The sequence below is a fragment of the Stylophora pistillata genome, chromosome 1 (genome assembly GCF_964205215.1).
Source record: "Stylophora pistillata chromosome 1, jaStyPist1.2, whole genome shotgun sequence".
Lineage (NCBI taxonomy): Eukaryota > Metazoa > Cnidaria > Anthozoa > Scleractinia > Pocilloporidae > Stylophora > Stylophora pistillata.
The window spans coordinates 14,797,166-14,821,143 of NC_142519.1; the positions used below are offsets into that span (position 1 = coordinate 14,797,166).

The 23,978-nt window shown below is 38.8% G+C and overlaps 3 protein-coding genes and 1 pseudogene across 8 annotated transcripts; 3 read left to right on the forward strand and 1 right to left on the reverse strand.

Moving 5' to 3' along the window:
* The first annotated feature begins 456 nt into the window (after positions 1 to 456).
* LOC111324352 (putative serine incorporator pseudogene) lies at positions 457 to 3,858 on the forward strand (annotated as a pseudogene).
* A 1,262-nt stretch (positions 3,859 to 5,120) lies between these two features.
* LOC111324285 (serine incorporator 1) lies at positions 5,121 to 9,453 on the forward strand. 2 transcript variants are annotated; one of them, XM_088739647.1, is made up of 5 exons: positions 5,121 to 6,228; positions 6,636 to 6,828; positions 6,934 to 7,130; positions 7,549 to 7,674; positions 8,430 to 9,453. In XM_088739647.1, exons 1-5 carry the CDS (start codon positions 5,847 to 5,849, stop codon positions 9,131 to 9,133), a joined length of 1,602 nt encoding a protein of 533 aa, XP_088595773.1. In that variant the 5' UTR covers positions 5,121 to 5,846; the 3' UTR covers positions 9,134 to 9,453. The 2 variants fall into 2 exon arrangements, with proteins under 2 accessions (XP_088595773.1, XP_022783541.2); XM_022927806.2 differs by having other exon boundaries at positions 5,122 to 6,228; positions 7,549 to 7,767.
* On the reverse strand, positions 9,454 to 14,927 carry LOC111324305 (uncharacterized). 3 transcript variants are annotated; one of them, XM_088739685.1, is made up of 6 exons: positions 14,706 to 14,927; positions 13,791 to 13,821; positions 12,340 to 12,474; positions 10,878 to 11,066; positions 10,109 to 10,165; positions 9,454 to 9,840 (listed from the first exon to the last, which is right to left on the reverse strand). In XM_088739685.1, exons 1-6 carry the CDS (start codon positions 14,787 to 14,789, stop codon positions 9,815 to 9,817), a joined length of 522 nt encoding a protein of 173 aa, XP_088595811.1. In that variant the 5' UTR covers positions 14,790 to 14,927; the 3' UTR covers positions 9,454 to 9,814. The 3 variants fall into 3 exon arrangements, with proteins under 3 accessions (XP_088595811.1, XP_088595804.1, XP_022783572.2); XM_088739678.1 differs by having other exon boundaries at positions 14,694 to 14,927; XM_022927837.2 differs by having other exon boundaries at positions 14,613 to 14,927.
* A 208-nt stretch (positions 14,928 to 15,135) lies between these two features.
* LOC111324304 (riboflavin-binding protein) lies at positions 15,136 to 23,688 on the forward strand. Of its 3 annotated transcripts, none has more exons than XM_022927836.2 (4): positions 15,136 to 15,278; positions 16,364 to 16,628; positions 21,555 to 21,794; positions 22,716 to 23,688. In XM_022927836.2, the coding sequence occupies exons 2-4, from the start codon at positions 16,365 to 16,367 to the stop codon at positions 23,001 to 23,003; spliced, it is 792 nt and encodes a 263-aa protein (XP_022783571.1). In that variant the 5' UTR covers positions 15,136 to 15,278; position 16,364; the 3' UTR covers positions 23,004 to 23,688. The 3 variants fall into 3 exon arrangements, with proteins under 3 accessions (XP_022783571.1, XP_022783569.1, XP_022783570.1); XM_022927834.2 differs by lacking the exon at positions 15,136 to 15,278 and adding an exon at positions 15,593 to 16,194; XM_022927835.2 differs by lacking the exon at positions 15,136 to 15,278 and adding an exon at positions 15,594 to 16,184.
* The last annotated feature ends 290 nt before the right edge of the window (positions 23,689 to 23,978 follow it).

The following is a 23,978-nucleotide window of genomic DNA, read 5'->3' on the forward strand; positions in this document are numbered from 1 at the left end:
TTAGACTAACAGCGTAAAAGTTTCGAAAATACAATGTATTAGCCACCGTAATGGAATTTGTGTTTTGAGATTTACCACCTGATCTAGTTGGCATTTTGTTCTAAAGGAATATAATCGGTCACTTCGCTCGCTTTGACTTCGAACCATTTCAAAAAATTCTATCTCACTACATTTGTTCGAACAACCTTATTTTATTGTTGGATTCTTATTGCGGAAAAATGAGAAATTACATACGAAGGCCACAGGAAGAGCTGTAATTCAATTTAGAGGAATCGCTAATCACAAAGACTAAAAATTTTTCGATTTGGCGCCTCTAGAGCTTTGCCTCTAAAACTCTACGCTGTCCTCAGTAGGCCTGTATGGCAGACTCAAGCGGCCGGTTATTGACTCTTTCACCTGCTGACTGGTGGCGTAATTTGGTTTCAATCCTGTCACGACCAAAAATAACAATACACTCCATGCAACAAGTAGCTCGGGAGAAAAAAGTGAAAAGTTCTGGATGGTCGTGGGCGATATCCAAGATTTATCCAAAAAAAGGAGCAGTTAAAAGATCAAAATTGTCTTCGTTCGAATCACACGCCAGTTGGAGATCTCGTCTATTGGAAGACGGTGTTTTCTGAGGTGAATTTTACGCGCGATTGATCAGTAATTTCGTTCATTACCAAAGTACGCAATTTCAAGGCGTTTCCGCAGAGGAGCTGGCAATTTGATCGTGAGTTTCAGCATCTACCACATCGAATTTTGAACTTCACTTAGGAAGAAACATACCTTTTACTTTGCACTGAACCTCGTTTTAGTTATGTGGAGTATATGGAGTATGGACGGCAATCGTTACTGGCGATGGATTGTCGATTGATCATTCATCTGTTGAACAAACTAAATCGACCGATAGCTAATCGTTCATTCGTGTGGTTTTAGAGCAAACGAGCTCAATTCTTTTCCCGAGCATTTGTTTGAAAAATTATTGAAGGAAGATCTTTTCTGAATATTGCTACCTAAGAAGAGCTAGCTAACACAACATTGCTTACAACGCATCGTAAACAATACAAAGAGTGACAACCCTAAGAACACAAGAACGAACTGAAAATTTTTCCTACTGCACAGCCGTTCTAATCAGGATTCGTGGTCTCTTCATAGCAAGAGGGAAACAGCAGCTTGATTTTATTTTAGATAAAAGGCAAAACGCAAGGTTTTGTGCTGGAGTTGAACACCTAGAAAGGCCTGGCATAGTTGAATGGTTCTGAGTGATCCTTTGTTTATTGTTCAACCTATCCCAGAGTTCTTTATGGGTTTCTATGGGAGCAGCTCTACAGACTCTGGGCGTAGCGGAAGTCGCGAGTGAAGTCGCTTGTTGCGCGGGCTCAGCAGCGTGCAGTTTATTTTGTAAAAAGAAAGTCGGTGGTATCAGATCGAGGCTATACTTCACCCTGTTTCTCCTCCTTGGTACAGTTCTTTGCCTTGTAATGCTCTCACCGAATATGCGAGTATATCTGGACAAAATTCCGTTCCTCTGCACGAAACTCGCATCTAAACAAACTTGCGACAACTTCGTTGGCTACGGAGCAGTTTACAGAGTTTCAATCGCCATGTCTATGTTTTTTCTATTATTTTCATTCCTCACTTACAACGTTCACTCTAGGAAAAAGTTTCGCGCAAGGATTCACAATGGTTTCTGGTACATCAAACTCTCCCTGATGGTTTTGATAATAGGATTCGTATTCTATCTACCGAGTTCAGAACTCATCAGCAAGATATGGATGTATATTGGACTTACAGGTGGATTTATGTTCATCCTCATTCAAATAATTCTTGTCATCGACTTTGGTCACTCGTGGAGTGTATCTTGGGCAGAGAAAATGGACACGCTGGACACGAAATGTTGGTATTTCTCGCTGGCCTTTTCAACCGCTTTAGTGTATTCTATTTCTGTCACGGCGGCTGTGATGTTTTATCTTTTCTTCACCAACCCGGACGATATATCACAATGCAAAGCAAACACTTTTTATATCAGTTTTAACGTGGGGCATTGTGCGCTGGCTACAATCATTTCTGTGCTTCCCCGAATACAGGAAGAAACGACGGGAGCTGGTCTCCTGCAGTCTTCAGTCATTACAATATACACCATGTATCTTACATGGAATACCCTTTCATCTCAACCAGACTCAAAATGCAATCCACTTGGCGCAGTCATACTGGAATATGACAAGGTTTCTGGTGTGAACGGACAAGCGATATTTGGCGCGCTTTTGATGTTTGCCTTATTAACGTTTGCGTGCACTGTCCGTGCTAGCACTTCACAGCTAGGGAAACTGGGACTCTCCTTATCTGACAACCCCGAATACTTGCGAAAAAGCGCCGAAATAAACACGCAGTGCCGACAACAAGATAAAGTCTCTAACGAGGATGGTAAAGGAGCCGAAGAACTTGAAAGCGAGGACGTTGCGTATAGTTACTCTTTCTTTCACTTTGTTCTGTTCTTAGCATCTTTACATGTCATGATGGTGATGACCAACTGGCACAGTCCAGATGAAAACGTTGATTTTAAGAAAATGATAAAGAATTGGGCAGCGGTCTGGGTGCAAATGGCATCGAGTTATATTTGTTGTCTGGTGTATATATGGACTTTGGTAGCGCCTTTAATACGAAGGACGTGGGGCCATTATCTGGGGTTGGATTTTGAACCCGCCAGACAACCCAGCGCAAGGAGAGCTAGCGCTGCTCGGCTTAGAGACGATTTCATGAAGGCCAAAGAAAAATTGAAAACATCTGAAGCCATGGTTGATAGGAATAGAGACAAACGAGAGCTTGAACAAAGCAGGCAAGCTAGGAAAAGGAGACTGCAACAGGCGATGAAAAGTAATGAAGGTGATGAAACAGATGTTGGTGTGAGCGAGGCAAGTAAAGCAGAGGCTAAAGCCAAAACAGAACACCAAAGTAACACTGACCCTCTCTGTTCGAGTGATAAAAATCGTGGCAGCAGTGTTAGTGATAGAACTTTTGAAAAACAAAAAGATAAACCCAAACTCATACCAACTTCGTTGGCTGAGAGTTCACTTTCGCGCAATGCTTCGATGAATGATCGGAAAGGATCATGCTCCTCTGACAGAACTTCGGAAGAACAAATAAGGGTTCCCAATCCATCTCTGCCAGTGCGAATACAAATAGACCATCCGTTCGAGAAAATTACGCAAGAAAGCGTTTTCAGCAACAGCGTCAAAGAGCCTGAGGTTTCCAAGGAAATTCTCAGACTACAAGAAAGAATTCTTAGATTTCAGGCGAAAATCGTTAAAATCCAGCATAAAATTTTATCAATACAGGAAACGGGTGAGGTTACTATTCCAAGAACAGAAAACGTTACGAAAAGAGGATAGCATTTTAGTGTCTGTTCGTCATACCCAATATGGATAGATTCGAGTCAGAACTCTGTATTGGGTGGTAAAGAAAAAGTTTTCGACTGGAAGCTGGGGTGAAATCTAATACCTCTAAAAGTGCTTTCCGTTCTCAAGGAATAGTTTTGAAAAAAAATCAGGAAACATTTTAGATCAAAAGCCTTTGTTCTTTCTGTTTTCCTTCAGCAGCCACTAAGAGTGAGAATCAAAAGCAGCCTTGCATGTATAGCTACTTTAAACAAAGTATGCTCGTGATTTTTTTCTATATACCACTATGTAAATTTCAATACAGTTCACTAGATTTCCACTTCATCGCTTTCCCTCACTTTTTACTTTATTTTGTATTATAAACGAAATTTTTTTTTAAGAATTTGTATCAAACATATATTCATACACAAAAATAAAATGCCATCGCTGAGATTTCAGTGAAACCAAAAGATGAAAAATTAAAAAAAGATATTTAATCGTAGGGCTTCTTTTTCTTTTATGCTGTTTATATTTTATATAATTGTCCTCTACTGTCCTCATATTTGATTGCAAATGAAACAGCTCTCTAGTGCCATCAAATAATGATGAAATCAATTCAGGCTATCCGCTGGCCAATCCTTATTTAATTCCTTAATATAACTGATTCATTGATAAAGCCAAACGATTTTATAACATAACTTAAGTAAAGCGCGCGCTCTGATTGGTCAATTTAGCGTCCCCTATTTGCCCATGGGTGTACGCTGCTGACGTGAGCAAATGCAAAGACTATTTTCCGCGCGCGCTTGTTTTTTTCTGGTCGCGTAAGATTTCTTAAATAAAAGGGAACTCTTTAGCTACAATGTATCAATGTTATGTTATAAAACAAATGGTAAACACCACAGCGTATACTATTGAGTTATGGATGCACTTGGGAGGTTTGCTAAGCACTCAAGAAGCTAGAGTCGCTCTCGGCTATCGCCTCGCGCGACTCTTACGCTTCTTTCGTGCTTAGCAACCTCCTGCGTGCATCCATAACTCAATAGTGTACGCTGTGGTGTTTACCATTTATTAAATAACCTTTCTCTTATGTCCTTCTCCTCTTGGGCCTTGATCGATGAACCGTTAGCGCATGGCGGGGGAAAATACGAAAAATACGCTGGTACTGTTAGAAACTAGGAAAGGGCCATGGTGAAACTCCAAACCGCACGTAACGTTATCACTCACACTGGATAGAAAAAAGAGGTAAAAGTCAAATTGCAATAATAATTTTTCGAATAATTTGTTTATTTCGTTTGGTGATACCCTTTCAACATCCCTATTAGTTCGCAGTATTCAAAAGCTAGGCATCAAAAAGCTAGTTGACATTTCTTCTCTCAAAAAAAGTTAAGCTCAATTTATTAATTTTAACTTAGACACAATGCGGGTACCTGCGAATTCATTTTCAGTTGATGAGTTGAGCACGGCTTGCAGTAATTCAATGTGTCTTGTGGACCACGAACAAAGTAGTTCTCTATCGAAAAGAATGATGTGTTTTCATTTTTTCATGAGTGTTGGAGAAAAAAACAATCCAAGTCAATCATACTCAAGCATTGAAGCATTGAAACCCAAAGCAGCAGCTGTGAAGTTGCAGACGGATCCTTTTCCAAGTGAGAGGGCTCGTTGGCTGAGCCGGGCTATGAGCCCTTATGTAAGATAGTTCCAGTATACTAATAGAATCGATAACGAATAAAGCTTCTTGAATGGATAAATTTTGAGTGCAGTCGTGGAATAAGAAAAGACGTTTATTGTATGTCTCGAGCGAAGGACGAAGTAAAAAATCTGAGTTCACGTGATGATTCAAGCGTTACTCAAGGCTATCAGTCGGTGAAGTCGAGTGGGAAAAGAGCGCGCAAAAAGTAACGTGCTGGAAAATTGGCAAGTAAGCGGACGCTCGAGGTATGGGTGAAAAGTTATGCAACCGTTTCCCTAACGACCTTGACCGTTGTGCGCCCGTTTTCTTGCCATTTTGCGCGCACCAATTCTTTCGCACGTCTCTATTAACTGAGAATCTGTTACAGGATACAGGCTGTCTAATTTCGTGGTGCGATACTTTACCAACCGAAGAACAACAGAGAACGTTGAGCCAAATTCTAGGCCCAAAGTATTCCCCTTTTATGTCATAAAAGGATCGTTGAACTATGTCATTAGGTACCGAAATCGCGACTAATTTTCACAAGGGTCATAACCTTAGTAGTTGAAGAAATGTTTATAATCTCTTTACGACAAATTCCTGACAAATCTATGTATGAAAAAACGAACAACCAGTTCTTTTCATCAATTTGGAAAGTTACCATGCAGATTTGTACCTAATTTCTCATGCCACATTTTCCCGCTGAAAACACTTTTATTGCGTGACGTTATACCGACACAATTGTGCCACCAGACATGAACATAAACACAACTTTCCCTTAAGTGTGGTAAGATGAAAAAGATTTCAACGCAGCAAATAACATGAAAGACAATTCTAAGGATGACCCGAATGGTGATCAGGGCGTATGCTCCTTGTGCTGTGCATGCAGGGGACATCAAAGAGCGACTATAACCCGCGTGAATTACACACTGTTTCTTCTACTCGTCACAGTAATATGTTTTGTCCTTTCTGCTCCACGAATGCGAGATAAACTTAATGCTATTCCGCATTTCTGCAATGAAATGGTGAACTCAAAAAGTTGTGACAATCTAGTAGGTTACACAGCAGTTTATCGCGTGTGTTTTGGAACAGCTTTGTTTTATCTATTGTTGTCAGTGATCACGATTAATGTGAAAAGTGTGGAAGAGTTCCGCGCTCGGATTCACAATGGTTTATGGTACATAAAGTTTCTGCTGTTGATTGGTTAGTAATGATTGGTAGTAAGAGCCTTATTTTTCTTGTTAAACATCACTTACATTTTTCATTGCTAATTGCCTTCTAAATCTTACTTCGTCAGGTCTATTCCTTAGGTCTTATTTTCTATTAGATCTTAATTTCTCAGCTAACTTTTCTTGATACCGAAATTTTTTTTAAATTCAGCAGTCAAAAATTTTCGCGCCAATTAATGACTCGTGCTCATTAGGCTATGAGCTGACAAACGAATACAGACCTAAAAAATCTGGGCAATCAGCTTAGTTTTAAAGGATTTCCAATGTTAAATTGACTGATGCGTTTTAAACCTGGCCAGTAAAAATTTCTTTGCTACGGGTAATCTGGCTTGGGACGAATTATAAAATATTATTTTTTATGTTGATTTAATTTTTTTACAGCTCTTATCACATGCTCACTATTGATACCACAGTCACTCTCATTTAATCGTGTTTGGATGTACTTTGGTATGGTCGGTGGATTCCTTTTTATCCTCATTCAACTTGTGGTGCTCGTTGACATGTCTCATTCGTGGAGTGAGACCTGGGTCGAGAAGATGGAGAAGGCCCCGACTCCTTGTCGTTCAAGGTGCTGGTAAGCGGGTATTTATAGGAAAGACGTTTAGGTAAGGCTTAAAAATTGATGTGATAGGTGATTTGAGCTTCTGGTTGAAATAACAGCTCTCTGTCTTTTGCTCAGGTATTTGTCGTTCCTGTCTTGTACCGGCCTGCTGTTTATCTTCTGCATGGTTGCCGTGATTTTATTTTACAAGTACTTTGTGCGGGACGCTAAGTGTAGAACCAATTTATTCTTCGTCTCGTTCAGCTTGTGCCAGTGCGTCGCAGCGACAGTGATCAGCGTTCTTCCTAAGGTTCAGGAGGCGCAGTCAGGCACTGGTAAGTGACGTCAGAACCCTGATTACTTGCAGACACCGATGTCAAAGGAATAACAGGGGCCCTTGCATCAATTTACTGTGCCGCGAATAAGGATTGAGAGAAAATAATGAGTGAGAAAAAAAGCTGTTCGGCTTTTATAGGCACAAGATAATCGATTGGAATTAGCCGCGACTCTCTGTAAATTGCTATAACGTTCATTTTCATTATATTGACAGGGATTGTGTACGGAGATGATAGGCGCAGGGGAATAATCTAAATTATGAAAGTTATCATTCTTTTCACATCATTCTTTTATCTCCAAGAGAGCGCAATACGAAAGAAAGCAGTTATATCTGAGCTTCCCCAAGATATCGTACATCTCAATTTTTTCGACACTCATTTTTTAAACTAAAGATCTAAAGATAATTTTTTTTTTCAGGCTTGTTTCAAGCATCCGTCGTGATAACCTACACCACGTATCTCACGTGGTCTGCCTTATCGCACGAGCCAGATGATCTGTGCAATCCTCCAGGTTACGTCTTATCCGGTTATGACCAGACGACAGGTTTGAGTATGCAGGGAACTTTCAGCAGTCTATTTGTTTTTGTCATGCTCATTTATGCTAGTCTTAGCACAGCCATGAGTGCTTCAAAATTAAGTAAGTTCGATAACTATGGTTGTTTGTTATCTTAATTTATGAAGTGATGTCCATCAAGGTCGTTCGATCTTGAAAAAAAACTTTATAGTTCATAATTTGACGTGAGAGACGTAGTGTAGTGTGAAACGAGGAGACTCATTGGTTAGCGCGCTGGACCCCGGTCGAGAAGTCTGGGTTCGAGACCTTGCTGGGGTGTCGTAGTGTGTTCTTGGGTAAGACACTTTACTTCATAATGCCTCTCTCCAACTAATGACTTGAAATGGAAACCTGGAGAAATATTAGTGGCGGGGGGGGGGGGAGGGGGAATGGGTTATCTGCGATGAACGAGGAGCATTTAATTCAAAATTTTTCGTAACATTTTCGTATCATAATACGCTGGAGCTCTGTCTCTCTGTTTAGTCATTTTAGTCATAAGAGAAACATTTTCAAAATTTTCAACAGTATATACATTATTCTAAGCCTGAAAGGGACCTCCGAATGGTTAATGTTTACACTCATGTAAAATGGTCATGGACGGACGCACGCCCACTACCTGACCAGCAATCCTCTCAGCCAATATGGGGTCACCATGTCTTCTTAAGCATTGACGCTCCATTGCCTACTAAGCTTTCAAGATCTCCGCTCCTGAAACATGCGTTTTTAAACCACAATCTCCTTTTCAGACAGATGGCGTATCAGCTACAAAGACTATCCCGAAACAAAAGCAAACAACCTTCCAACGAAAAGCAGCGACGATGTAGAGTCTGTAGACAAGGAAGACGAGTATGTAGCTTATAACTATTCCTTATTCCATTTTGCACTGTTCTTGGCTTCATTGCACATTATGATGACGTTGACAAATTGGTACAGCCCGTCACCTTCTACAAACCTCAGGCGGCTTCAAAGATCTTGGCCAGCAGTTTGGATCAAAATGGGTTCGAGCAGCGCATGTCTTTGCCTCTATATATGGGCATTGCTTGCCCCAGTGCTTCGTCCAATGTTTCAGAATTACGTCGATGGGGAAGAAAAAGAAAGTGAAGAAAGGTCCGATGTGGCCAATGCACTCCCAACGACCCAGAATGCTTTGAGACAATCTCAAATGACAACCTGTGACGAAATACGAGCAGAACAAAGCGCTGCAAAAGCAAAAGAAACTCAGCAAAAAGACTCTAAATCGAACAATTTGGACGAAAAAAGAACAGCCAGCAATGATAATAAGGGAAAAGAACAAAAAATGAAAGATGCTCAGCCAACGTCTACAACGACGACACCCTTGTCTGAGGCTGACAAGGAGGTGTTGAGGCTCCAAGGGAAAGTTTTAAAACTGCAAGAGAAAATTGCTAAATTACAACATAAGGTGGCTGAACTACAAGGATTAAATGTATAACAAGCTTTCGTTATCATCTGTCTGTAAGCAGCTGAATTGTTTTGAAACTGAAGAATGACAAAAAAACAAAATCCACCTAATTTATTGACCCAAGTTCACGTTTCAGTTGATAATAGAGACAATAGGTATAAGTAGAAAGAGACACCATTTTGAGTTGGGGACAATGGAACAAATAGAACCTTATGAAAGGAAGATCACAACGTTTCGTTGACTGATCATTTTACTTGTGTTTCTTATGGTTTAAAGCTTAAAATTGAAAACCAGTTTAAACGCTTCCCCTGCTCAAAAAGGAATATTGAAATAAAATATTACATACAGAATTTCCTAACATTCATTTATTTCAGCTACTGTTCTACACCCCACTTAATTATTCCAAGTGGTTCATAAATAACAGATCTAAAAGCATCATCATTAAACATACTTAATAGCAGGACATTACAATAAATAAAAATTTTAAAATATACATGTGCAGCTAAAATACTTCTTACATTTTCACAACGAAATAATACAACTGAATCAGTTATTCTTACACCCAAGTTTCCTGTTTCCTGCAAATAACCTCAACTGACATATTAAAAATTTCATAGTTAACTTTAAAAGACAGTGTTAGTTGTGTAAAGTTTAGTGCTATACAAGGGTGGTAATGGAGAAACACGTTACAACAGCACCATCAGCTTCCCCTCAGTGGGTCACAGCTCGAACAAGATCTAAAACAAAATTTAGGAGATATCATTGCTAAAAGAAAAGGTAATCCTTATCTTTTAGTATATTATTATCCAACAACGTTAAAACTCTCTTATATGTCCTGGCCATAAAAAAAGGCTGCTATAAGTTTTTTTTTCAAATAAAATTAAAACTAAGTGATTTATAGGAATTTCCAGGGATGAAAAGGAAAACTATATTAATACTTTTTTTCAAAAGTAAATTCTGAAAATGGAAGAATATGCAGTTACAAATTCATGGTGCCTTTCTGACCTGAATAATTAATAGAGTTGCCATGTTCCAAGTTCAAATCCTTCAACATCTGTTCAACTACAAGAAAAAAAAAAACACATACGTGAGTCTTATCTAAGAAATAAAAATTTATGAGAAAGACACTGGGACATTTAAAGGGAAAAATACTTATTAAAAGAGAGTGACTTTGATAAAAGGGACAGTGTGTATGGGTATAAAGAGAAACCATAGGGACAATGAAACAAATAGAACCTTACAAAAGGAAGATTACAAGCCAGGGACAATGGTTACCTCACTGGAATAGGAGAACTGGTTGAATTAGGTGCACTGATAAAATATATGTACTTAAATAGGCCAGGGTAAGAGGACAAATGGACATTCATAACTTAGGGGTAATATAATTTACAAGAATATATGGGCATTGGAACAATATGGGTGCATTGTACTTAGCGTAAAAAAAGGAAGAAACAGGGTTCCTCCCTGCAATATAGATAGGAGTTTCATAGATAGCAGGGTAACTTAGAAACAATTTGTAAGGGAGCATTAGCACAACAAGCTAACCACTGAAATGCAGGAGCCTGCAAGAGGATAGGGTGTTCAGCTACTTTTAAAACAATGTTTAATTTCTCTCTTTATCTCAAATACAGCATGAGATAGTCACTCTTTAAGTTAACTGTTCAATCTCTAACCCTTAAGTAAAATAACACCGAGCAACATTATAAGCTCTTCCTTGTTATGTAACTGCTGTCATGAATCATTTTTGTCAGACTCTTATCAATTAATCATTTACATTCTGCAGTTGTGAGTTTATCCCCTGTGCCTGTCATTAGATGCTGAAGTTGCTTGCGACTCACTACACCAGTTTTATTCCTGTCTAAAGCTGTAAAAGCAGCCAGAATTTCATGCTCTGAGTTAAGGTTTTTTTTACGTTGTTCTGCCATCATCTTCAAGAATTCTGGAAACCGCACTTTCTGCTTTCCTAAAATTTGTTAATAGGAGAGAGCAGTCCAGTTGAGATCAGATATCAACAGACATACAATGTCAGGTAATTGGTAATGATCAGAAATGATAATAATCCTATTTTATTACATGACTCGGGAAGTCAGAGAGACAATAACTAAAATCAACCAATCAAAATGCTCTATTGCCGGTCAATATTCTCTCAGTATTGAACTGGGCACTGTCCAGAATGGTCCTGAATGATACCGCACCTGTGTCCCTTTGAACTTCAGTCATGTAATAAATCTCTTATTAACCAAGCTTGCTCAGGACCGTCCTGGAATATCGGCCCTTGGTCTTTTTTGTACAGACTGAGTGCAGCGAGGTCCGTACTGTCAAGACCTCAGGCCGATATTCTCCCAGTATGGCCCTCGCGCTTGGTTAATAAGATATATGTAGTAAACCGAGAATGTCTATTATAAAATCAAGTTTAATCAACTGAAGAAAACAAGAACAATGATTCAGCTTACAAGTATATGTGCTTTTTTAGTCCCCTTGGAATATCCAATTACCTCGTGGTATGCACGTGTACGATTATGTTACGAGTATAACATCTATCATAATAAATCAACAGAGATACTAATAGACATAAACCTCTACCCCATAATAGTAAAATTCTTATTGTGATGAAAGGTGAATATCCAACTAAAAACAGCTATACAACTGGTTAGCTTCAATGTATATAAAAAGACAATCAATGAAACACAAACTTTTGTTGAGTAGTTGAGTTAGTTTGTAAAGAAACTGCTGTATTATCCTGGCAAGAAAATGTGAACCCTCAGCTACTCATCCCAATAAATAAGATGACAAAACAAATTTACAGTTTCAGTCATCACAATGCCCCTACATTGCACCTACTGGCACAGTTAAATTAATCGGAAATTGGGAATCATTCCATTTTGCTTTGATAACATAGCTAACTAATGTATGTGTTTACGAGTAATGCCAGTTACTCCTGTCACACTGCAATTCCTCCCGCCATGAAAGATAAGCATAATTATTACATAATAATAATTATCAGCTGGATCACCTCTGACTTAAACTTCAGTTCTCTTTGTGTGTGTTTTGTTCATTAAAATAAGATGCCTGTGTGTATTTAATAACACTCCAAGCAGATTTGTAAATAATCAGTGAATAAAATTTACATATAATTGAAACTATAATTAAACTTTGGTGAGCGATGGTAAAGTTTTCTTTTCTTAGTCTTGTCCCAACATCAATTCAAATTAAAATGATTACAGTCTTTTTCTTACCAGCTTTCTTCATAAGTGCAGCAATTTCTACGTGTGTGATATTCTCTCCTAAGGATCGCATGGTCAGTGCCAGTTCCTGTTCAGTTATCATGCCATCACTGTCACCATCGAACAGTGAAAAGCACTCCTTAAATTCTGTAGAATGATGCAAGGGAAAATTGATTCAATTAATTATAAGTTTACAACTTAAAATGTCCAAAAATATTGAGCTACCATTGCTGTTTAATTCCCCAATACATAGGGGTTAGAGTGGGGGTGGGGTAGAGATAACTATTATTTAGTTCTTATTAACCGAGCGGGAGGTCTGTATGGGAGAATCTTGACCGAGGTCACCAGTACACACCGAATGCATTGAAGTCTGTACCAGTGACCGAGGTCAAGATTCTCCCATACAGACTGACCTAGCTCGGTTAATAAGATGTTTATCATATGGCTGTGTCTTATATGCCAATTTTTTATATTCTTTGTACCTTTTTTACTAGACTGGTCTAGATTCTGGTCTAGATGGGAAAATCTAGACTGCTTTCAATATTGATTTCAGCCAATCATATTCATGAATTCGGTAGTTTCCAGTCCTTGTGAGACACAGCCATATAATAAAGCTATTGATAACTTAATTTACATAGTACCAATCCTCTGATAGGTCAATTCAGTAGATAGGGGTGGGGTGATGAAAACTATAGAGCTCCATATATAACATAGCTTACTTAGAACAAATTATCTGATTGGTCGATTCAGTTTCCAAGCAGATGCTTAATCAGGTCAAAGAGCCTGCATGAAACTAGTTATGTCATAGAGGCACTATTTTTCTGGGCTCTACAATGTAGGATGTCGGGAGAACAAGAGGAAAGCTTATAAATCACTCTTTTTCCATTTGTGATTTATAAGCTTTCCTCGTGTTGTCCCAACATCCCAAATGGCTTTATCACATTATAGAGTCTGCAAAAATGTGTTCTATTATGTATTTTAATAAGTAAGCTAGCCAGATGTGAGCCATCACAAAGAGAATGGTTTTTGTACCCACTTGATCTGGAAATGGATATTCAGTTTTTCATAATGGTCTTTAACTCCTTAAAGATATAGGGGCTTTGTTTCGGGAAACCACAATAAAAAAAAGTAACCAAAATACCAAACTATCACCAACTAAAATTTCCAAGTAAAATTTATTAGTTCTTGAAAAAGCATAATGGGATTAGGAGACCATGTACAATTTTCACAAGCCAAGAATTCATTCCTATTAGGTATGGATATTAGAGGCCAGGTATGAAAAACAAGTTAAGATAGCAAAAATACAGTGTCCAATGTTGTAAGGAAGGGTAAAGATTTGGATAACCGGCAGCCCACTCCTAGTAGGATATGTATTTTGAGGAGAATTGGCCCCCAACCCTTTGGCTAAAGTTGAGCACCATGATAAACCACCATAATTTCTATCAATCCATTGTATATCATACCATCAATTTGACTCTCTGTAAACTGTTCCACCTAAAATGGAAAACGAAAACAAACCTTCTTCAACAAGATGGAAACAATACACTTAGCTTGACATTAAATTCCATTCTGAAGCGAAGTAGCTGATAGGTAATAACTATTCACTGAAGTGAAAGAGGTTACCAGTAGATATTTACTGAGCTGCAAAGCAGCCACACTGCGGTAAATAGTATATATTAAAACAGTAAGATGATGTAGGACAATAAGATGATTTTAACTCATTTATTCCAGTTATGATTACAATGTTTTTGGGCACAAATCCTACATACATTGCATGGAGGTGAAAAGGTAAACATATTTAGAGTGTGAGTAGCTAATCAGAGCAATCTACTATTTTAGGATATACTCATCGACAATTATTCACCGAATTGGAGGTAAATAGTTGTGGATATTTACCGAGTTACAAAGCAGCAAGGTAAATATCAATCCTCTTTACAGACACTAAGGTGAATCATCGTTTTAGTATATAAGATAGAGTTTAATTTTTATTCGGCTAATTATAAGGTCCAGTATTTGCAAATCTAAAATGATCGATAAAGTGGAAATGTTTCGATCATTCTAACCAGCTATCGATATATGACAAACTGTTCGTGAAAAAGTGTCTATTTACGTTAAGAGCTCAAAGCTTGATGTAACAGTGCTACCTAAAGATGCTGATAACAATAATTGACAATACCGGAATACTTTTTTCTTCATACTTCAAATAACACTCAAACCTGACGCAGTGGCTAAGTTCATATTTGCACGCGACCAAATAATTCAAGAATAGTCAAATCAATAGTTACCATTCTCAACAAAGCACAATATGGACAACTAAGCGGAGAAAAAAAGAATGCAAGAAGAGAGAAAGTGAAGACGCAATTTACCGGACAGTTTACCGTATTTCGTACTGGCTCAGAACCAAACATTAGCTCCCAACCTTTCTCTAGCTCTTTTTTCAGCTGGGGTAGGGATGGGGACATAATTTGATCAGCATGAGGTAGCCCAGACTTGCCCCAAGTCGTCTTTTTATGCCGCCCCACTGGACTCCCACAGAAACGGACTTTGAGAAAGTCTTAAGGTAGCCACGTTGACCTTAAGCAACCACGACGGCGACGGCAACGAGGACGTGGAAAAACAAGAGATCTAATATTGGCAGAACAATAGCCCAGCACGTGCATTTTGAAACTTTGTACATTTCTTAGCCGTCCCATGCAAAACAACAACGTGAAATCGCCAAAATTTGCGTCGTCTGCGAACCGAAACCGCTACGGCAAATTATTTTAATTTCCATTTGGAACTCAACGCTGCTTTTATACGTCATACTGAAGTTGAGCTGTGGCGTCGTATGAGACAGTAAGTTCATGCAGCCATTTTTAAAATTCTAACCAAGAGTAGAAATTCATTTTTCGAAGTCTTCCTTGACGTTGCCGTCCTGACTGCTTAACGTCCCTGAAAGAGCATCAACCGAGGTAAGGTCCACATTTATTCATGAAAACTTACTAAAACTTACCACTGAATGTAGTCCTTGGTTCAGAAAACTTAGCTCAAAGGAAGTGTGAACCAGAGATCAACCTCTGGCTTATGAAAAAATGACTTCACAATTTTTCGCAATCCATCGCCTTATAGGTTTTCATGGGGAAATCTGTCTATGTAATAATCATAATCATAATAATAATAATAATAATAATAATAATAATAATAATAATAATAATAATAATAATAATAAATGCGTTTTTTTTTGGCGCATCAGCATAAAGTGGGGTCTGTTGACACATGTGCCATAAGTAAACAAGATGCATGACAAAGGTTGCCCAACTCCCATCTAGATGGGTCAATCGAATGTATGTAAATAAGCATTAAGTTGACTTTACGTACGTTGTGCGTCAAGCAGAGGCTTGCTCGGAAAGGACTGTACTCTCCTGCTAATTAATTGGTCAGCCGTTGAATATGAACACAATTTTTTGAAATATTATGGTTAGGAATTGATGTCGGAACCCGAGGTTATCGTAAAATAGTATTCTTATTAATATTTTTAGTTCAGGTTCCCAGGGTTGCGCCCACAACATGACCTAACTTGTCTGATAATCTGGCTCGCTGGTTGCTTGGACGAATATCGTCTTCGATTCGATCAAGCGGAAATATAATTCGATTGTCTGTTTCCTTTGCAAGTTGTTTCACGTGATGGGTAGCAGGACATGGCGCTCTAGACGGAGGGGTAGTATTGTTAGCATTATGATGCAAATCATTATTGAAGCACTTTATATTCATATATGTATACCTGTTTTTGGCGGGCTGGTACGATATCTTCACCGCAGCGACTGCGATATCTGTAAACAATTGACCGTATGAACCACCCGGCTTTGCTTACCAATGAGGCATGTTTTTGTACGTTTTTCTTCGTGTTTGTTTTGTCTTTTCGCGTTTTGAGAGCTTAATTCGAGTTTCGATCCAGTTGGATGGGTTTTAACTGGAATAATGCCTCCATTTAGTGTCTCCTTTGTATTGGGTTTTACATTAACATCATTACGGTGGTCTTGATATATTCATTTAACAGAATGGCGCGTTCAAGTGTGTTTATGTGCTTATTCTTTGCTGCATTCGTCGGAGAATTTTGCCTTGGTCATGAGGTAGAGGTAACTAAATGTATCGATGGACCTTATCACAAACAGAGGCCAACTGCTGAAGGAGCGAACTATGTTGAATGCCACCCTTGGAAGGAAAAAACGTGCTGTACTGCTGACTTCACCGCTCAACTCAATAAAAGTAATGTGGAAGTTCTGTATAACTTTTCATGGCACCACTGTGGTAATCTCTCAAAGGTAGGAAAGAACATCGATACGATTTTGTTTGATAATAACTAACAATTTTTTTTGGATAATTTTTGTGAGAATTTCAAGTTATGTCATACTTGCGTTCTAAAAGTACTTTTCACTAAGATCAGCCATGCGTTCGCTTCTAGTAATGATAAAATGATATGCAACCGCTAAAAAGCCGCATCCGCTGTGACAGAGAGACCTTTGCACCCATTCGAGGATCACGTTTACCAAAATATTGCAGCAGCGAATCAGTAACTTCGTTTAAGCCCTTTTTTGATGAGAGCTTTTCATCCAATCGGGTGTAAATACAGCAGCCTATTTGGGATAATGATTTCTTACTATAAGCAATTTTTGTTTACATAACGGTGTTATTAGGGTAATATCTGTTTCATTATGTGGATGTTGCCACGTTATTGCGGAGATAAACTCTTCCATTATAATCTCGTAAATCACTCTACGGATCACCGTCGCAACAGGATCCTGAGCGAGTGAGCAGGTTTTCGAGGTCTTTTGTTTTTTCCACTATTAAAAAAGTTGTTGGTCGTAAAAAGGTATTGAATAACATAGTGATCCCAATTTTTATCCATATTTTGTGATCCACGATCCCAAAATTTCGGATAATTTTGATCCTTGATCCCGAAAAACTACAATAATCCCGTCTGAAAGAAAGTTGATCCCTTCCAAGACCATAGCCAAGGTATAGCGATCCCTGTTCTGGCCAAGTGGACGATGTGTCCACTTGCGGCGATGTGTTGGCCGTGGCCTGATTCATATGAACACTTATGTGTAGCCTTTACGTCTGTCTCTGTCTCCACGTGCCTGACTGGAGACCATGACTGTAATCTTCGACTAAAAATCCTACCCCTTCCCCCTCCCCCATAAAAAAATAGTATGGAACGGAGACACACAAGAACGAGATTGCTTTAATGGAGATGTAAAATATGGACCTTTTAACAACATGAAAAAACATGAATTACTATACATTCTCTTACGTCATACCTACATACAATAGATGTGACGTCATGCCTACAGACGATAGTTTTGTGCGCTCTTGTCTTTACAAGTACAGCTCAGGAATATGCATGGTAAAACGATTATTGGATTCGGTTTTCGCATGATAACGATAATTGTCAAGGCCTCAGTTTGTGTTATCCGCCTCAGCCTTCGGCTTCGACAGATAATTGTTGAATACTGTAATGACAGGAGCGAACTCGTTACACTTAACGCTATCATTACGCAACCGTGACAGCCCAAAATTACTCATTACATGTCAATTTTTTTTTTTTTCGAAGGGAGAGCATTTTGCCATTTGAATCAGCAAATATTCTTAGAAGATCCAGAGATATTTTTTCAGTTCTTGCCGCGACACCACAAAAGATAATAAACATCTCAAAATAATTTGACAGTGGCCACATGATTGATTTTTAAAAATTCCTGAATAGGTTTGATCTGCATGTCGTAGAAACTTAAAGAAATGTTTCCTTTATTCGAAGAGAGAGCATTTACCTTTTCAGTCAGTACTAATGCCTTAAAGAGCCTCTAAATTTGCGACGCGAGCAAGTTCAGAATATAACGGTCAAAAATCGCGGTACTTATTTGAGAAGTGAAAGTTATTACGATAATTCTCAAAGTTAATAAAATAACATATCGCATGGCTTTCTCTTTGTAAAAGTCTGTTAGTTTGACAGATTTTAAATCTACGGGGAAAAAGATTTTCACCAGTCACTTGATAGATATTAGATTTTTCTAAAGCTAACGTTTTGAGCGTTAACTGACAACTAGTCAAAGCGAAAACAACTTAATAAGGTTTTACTTTACTTATCTCTCTGAGGGTACCCAAGTCTTTTCTAAGTCAACAGAATGAATTCGTATAACCCGTTCGCCATATGCTACATTTATTATTTTCACTACAGTCGCACCTCGATTATCCGGACTCGTTGGGACAAGACAAAATAGTCCGAATAATCGAGGGTCCGGATAATCGAGAATATGAATATAAATGACGAAAAAACTGATTAAATTAAGAAAACAACATCTAATCGTGAAACGAAACACTTACAAATCGTTTTGACAAAAATATGGTCTACAAGCCTGAGCAGTTACTCTGAATCGTTCCATTTGGCGTTGAATTCAGAAAAAACGAAATGGATGTTTCTCTCTACAAGACAATTGGCGCACGCACACTCTTTAAATGATTTTTCTGCAGATGTATACTGCGGTGACATTAAACTTGAGAAAGTCTCAAGCACCATACTTTTGGGAGTTTATCTGGATCAGGAACTAACATGGAAAGAACACATACCGAATCTGTTGTCATCGTGTTACGGTGCTCTAGCAGTACTACGGAAACTAAAAAAACTTCGCACCATACCACATAAGAAAACGACTGGTGGAAAGTCTTATACTCTCTAAACTGGATTATTGTAACGTTGTGTTTAGTCCTCTCCCAGAGTACCAGACCAAACGCCTTCAAAGAGTACAGAACACGTGTGCGTGTTTTGTGTTAACTAAATTTGCTGGACTTCAGGATGTTAGAAAGCTAGGTTGGCTCACAATCAAAGAGCGTTTAGAATTTAATATAGCTAAGCTAGCGCACAAGTCATTATACAATGAGGACTTTACACTAAAACTCAAGCAACACGTCGTAAATAGATATAGTCTTAGGTCATTAGCTGCACCAAAATTAGAACTTGCCAACAAAATTGAGAAGAACACTCTATATGATCAAGCTGCAGAAGCTTTTAATAAGCTTCCTGCGGAGCTAAGGAATTGCAGTGACCATGCACTTTTTTGTATAAATCTTAAGAGACACATACTGACATACAATGGATAATCTAGTATAGTTAACAATTATTCCACGAGCGCGCGTTGGATATGAGATGATAGATAGCCAACGAGGCGCGTAGCGCCGAGTTGGCTATAATCATCTCATATCCAACAAGCGAGAGTGGAATAATTGTTTTATTAAAAAAAACGCCCCCAAGATATGAGACAAATCTTCTCGACTTTATTTTGTGAGAAGAAACCGGATTTAACAATGTACAGAAATTATAATATGGTATATTGGCTCATATACCATAATGGCTGAGCCAATAAAAAGTCTTGAATTGTATTATCCAATGATCCAGTTTTTAATAATTTTTATTATTCACTATTTTATCAATTTTGATTTATTGTAAGTATTATGTATATAGTTAGTTTTTATATTAGTAGCCAAGAGCCACTATGTGGAAGTATGCTAATAAAGGTCATTATTATTATTATTATTATTATTATTATTACAAGTGACAGAACCATCTTACCCACGAACAAGCAACACTAAGCCAATTAGTTACGACGCGTGCGCGCGCTGCTTTTGCTTTTTGAAAGCGAAACAAACTCGCTTCTACTTCACTTTTCAACGCCGTAGTTTTAAAAAGAATATGGCTACGGATCTTGATCATGATTAATAAATGGTATTGAAAGAACTTTTGTGAACAATTGAATCACTGGTGCGTGTCCAAACAGGCACGACTCATGAGATGTACTGGACTGTTTAAAACAAGTACATGCTTTTTTTTTTTTTTAGCCAAGAACAAGCCAAGAACATTCTGTGGAGCCAAAAGGTCATGCATGTGCGCGCATACGTGTAGCGCTTTTGAATATACTCGCCAGATTCTGCAAGTTGATTAACGATTCCCCGTTAAGAAGCTTGAAGAACTATAAACGCGTTCTTATAACTCCGTTCCGTCTTCCTCCGTATTCCCAGAAGAGATTACCGTTTATTTGCAGGGAAAAGTTATGATCATCACCACCAACAAATAGTGCAATCATATGAGAGAGTAATAGTTGGACCAGGGGTTCTATGAGCTCTGAAGAGAACTCATGGTCCAAATAACTAACATTTTCCTCTGCAATTTTTGTCTGGCTTCATGCCTCTTTCTTTTCACGAGCAGCTAAAAGTTTTCCGTCAAATTGCGCGTGATGGATTACCTGCCAGATTATAGACTGTTAGTTATAGCTGTAGGTAACTGCATTTCAGTATGAATGCAGTTTACCCTCTAATTGTTCATTCATGGCAACCATTGTTATATGATAAGACAAAGACTAGACTTGGAATATACCCGAATTTTAAATCTAGGATTTTCAATCCGTCAAATTTACAACTTTTCGTCCTTAAGATTGGACGCTGAAACGCCCTTACATAGGGAAGACGTGCATCTTTAAAAAACTGCTTTATTAATAAGGGATTGCTGCTTATTTTTGAAGAAAAGTAAGACGAATCTCATTAAAGGCCTCTTCTTACACTAAAAGGTCCCTCAAAGCCTAGTTTTGAAAAGTAAAAGTCAACAACTTCAGCAACCAGTAAAATTCATCAGCTAACCCACCAGCTAACTCATCAAGTTTAAAACAAGTCCTTAAGTACTTATCAGTCATAGGCCTGTGGATGTTAGAGAACTAAAGTAAAATTACAAACCCAAATACTTGCACAAGGTGTGTAGAAGAGAACAACAAAGTACGTGATATTCTACACTACTGAAAACAAAAACCCAAACAGGAACTATGTTGTTGGTTCGTACAAAGGAAAACTGAGTACCAAAAATATTAACCACGACCACCTGCTTGTACTAAATGTTGTAAGACAAAAGAAATCGCAGTGGTGGTCTCAATATCTCGGTTAAACGGGGGAGACTGTTCCAAAATCTCAATTTCTAGCGGCATCACTTTTTAATCTTCCCACCAGAACTCAGGGAAAGCTCACTAAAGCTTCTTTGATTGAACTTTGTGTGAAATAAACACTGAGCGCTAAACAAAGCAATCGTTGCACGTGGTTTTGAAGGCAAATGTCACCTGTGGAGCGTATCATTCCTCTAGCTGTATAAAAGTAGAATATATCTGATCTTAAATACTTGTACCCCTAGAAATAATTGTTTTTTTTTTCTTGAAAAGGAGTGCGAGAGGTACATAAAAAACGAAGAGTGTTTCTATTCGTGTGAGCCCAGCCTAATCAAGTGGCATACCTCTAAAGGAGGCGTCAAAGGGGTTCCAATATGTGCTGACTACTGTGATAAATGGTTTGATGCTTGCAAGAACGACATGACTTGTGCTGAAGATTGGCTGGAAGATTTCAACTTCACTTCAAGCCAATACAGCTGCCGAAGTAATTCCCAATGTCGCAAATTTAGCGAGGTATTAATAATATAAATTTACCAAGTTATATAGCGTGTATTTACATGTGCTGATCAATAGCGCTTACATGTTGTTGTTAAGGTTGAGATCGGACGTCAAAATTTTATCAGGCGTCTCGGCAGTCGCTTCAGTCCATGTCACGATCTCACCTTCCCACCCATCCCACTCATCCCAACCATCCCACCCATCCCAACCATCCCACCCATCCCAACCATCCCACCCATCCCACCCATCCCACCCCAGGGGAGGACATCCATCACACAGTAATGTCGTGCGTGGGAATTAACGTCTCCTGCCCCAACCCTACAGGAGACAGGACCTACGGCTTTACGTCTTATCCGAAAAGACGAAGCAATCTGAGTGGAGCGACACAACGTAGTGCCCCAGCCAGGACTTGAACCCGGGCCATCCGACCAGAGTCCAGCGCACTGACCGCTGTTTACACTCATGCCTCACGTGATGTAGACAGCGCGTTAGTGACGGGCTCGCCGTTGGATGCTAGTCTTAGCTAGCAGTGGGAATCCTTGAAACGTCATTTCCTATCCCCAACAGCATTCAATTGTGGGACTACCCTCATATCGACAATCGGACCTTACAATCAATCGTGGCTCCCGGCAGGTTCAATTATCAAGAACTGTAACTGTAAATGAATGAAGGGGCAAGTTTCTAAAGAAACTGTGGTGTTGCGTGGGACTAACAAGGTAATTTGAGTGTTATCAGCTGAGTTCATAAAGTAAATTGGCCACCGTAAAGAGTTTCAAAGCTGACGTTTCGAGCGTTAGTCCTTCGTCAGAGCGAATGACGAATGGCTAACGCTCGAAACGTCAGTTATGAAACTCTTTACGGTGGCCAATTTGCGTCATTAATTCAGTTTATAAAACCCTAATTACACTGGAATAACAAGTGTATTATTATTTTCAGCTGTATAAGGACGGAAAAGGGTTATGCAACAAAATGTGGGGACAATCATTTACTTATGAAAAAAGCGACAATTGTATGGTGATGTGGTTTGCTGGCAAGAACCCAAACGAAAAGGTCAAGCTATCAAGCTTGCCCTTTGACCCAGTAACAAGCGAAACGACTAAACAAACGACCAAACAAACGACCAGTGCCGCAGTAACAAGCTACCAGGCTGAGTTCATCATCACAGCTTTAGCTCTTACTATGCTAAGCATACTACCAGCAGTGATAAACACAGCATACTTGTAGGTTTCTTGTGTGTATTCTCCGACCCCTCCATCCGCACTGTAGCTCGATCACGCGGGCTTTCGTACCTTGTCCAGGGGGAATGTGTGTAGCTCTGGTGGTAGTACACTTGGTAAACCTCGTTTATTACTATGTTTATTCCTTGCACCAAAAACCTCAATTTACTTCTAAAATTACCGTGACCACAAGGAAATTTTCACAAACACAGTTGGCATTCTCCTTCAATTGGAACAGGGCATTGAAAGGTGAATATTGTTTCTATGATAACTACTGAATTAAAAGGCACAATTTCGAAGTGATTCAGCGACTTTCTATGCAGTTTTTCTTAACCTATTTTTGCACAATGTTCTATATTTATCCTTTTATTAATTTTTTTATGTGAAACTACAATTCAAATTGGTATCACTGCTAAAAGTGCTATTCTGGATCCCAGAGAAGCTCGATTTTTGTACGCAGCGAGAGCCTAAGTAGATCAAATAAAATCTCCAGTTTTTCTCTCGACCTTTCCTCAAGAGCGGATAGATTGTTAGGCTATAGACTGGATAAAATGCTGACTGCACAACGATAAAATATATGTAAAGAAGCCGGCAACACGCATCAATACAGCTTTGGATCTAAGTTTGATCAAATTACTATTCATCCTGTAGTTGATCAATTTGTGATGTAATAAATAAGTAACTGCGTCAAATGGTGAGAGTGATTATTGAGTTGAGGTCGTTGATGGTTTATAACCTGCTAAAATTAATTCGATGTGGAATTATCGTTGGTCACCATCTCTATTTCACTTGCGGTTTGAGATTTTTTATGCTACGAGTTGCTTCAACAGCTGAGTACTAGCTAACGAGAGGGCTCTCTTTGGTCCTACGACACGAGCGGTGAACCCCCGCGTTTTGCGCCGGACGAGTGCACTGAGCATGTAAGAAGTCTGCGAGGGATCTGGGAAAAGTTTGGAATGCCAGACCATTCAGAAACTTCCCA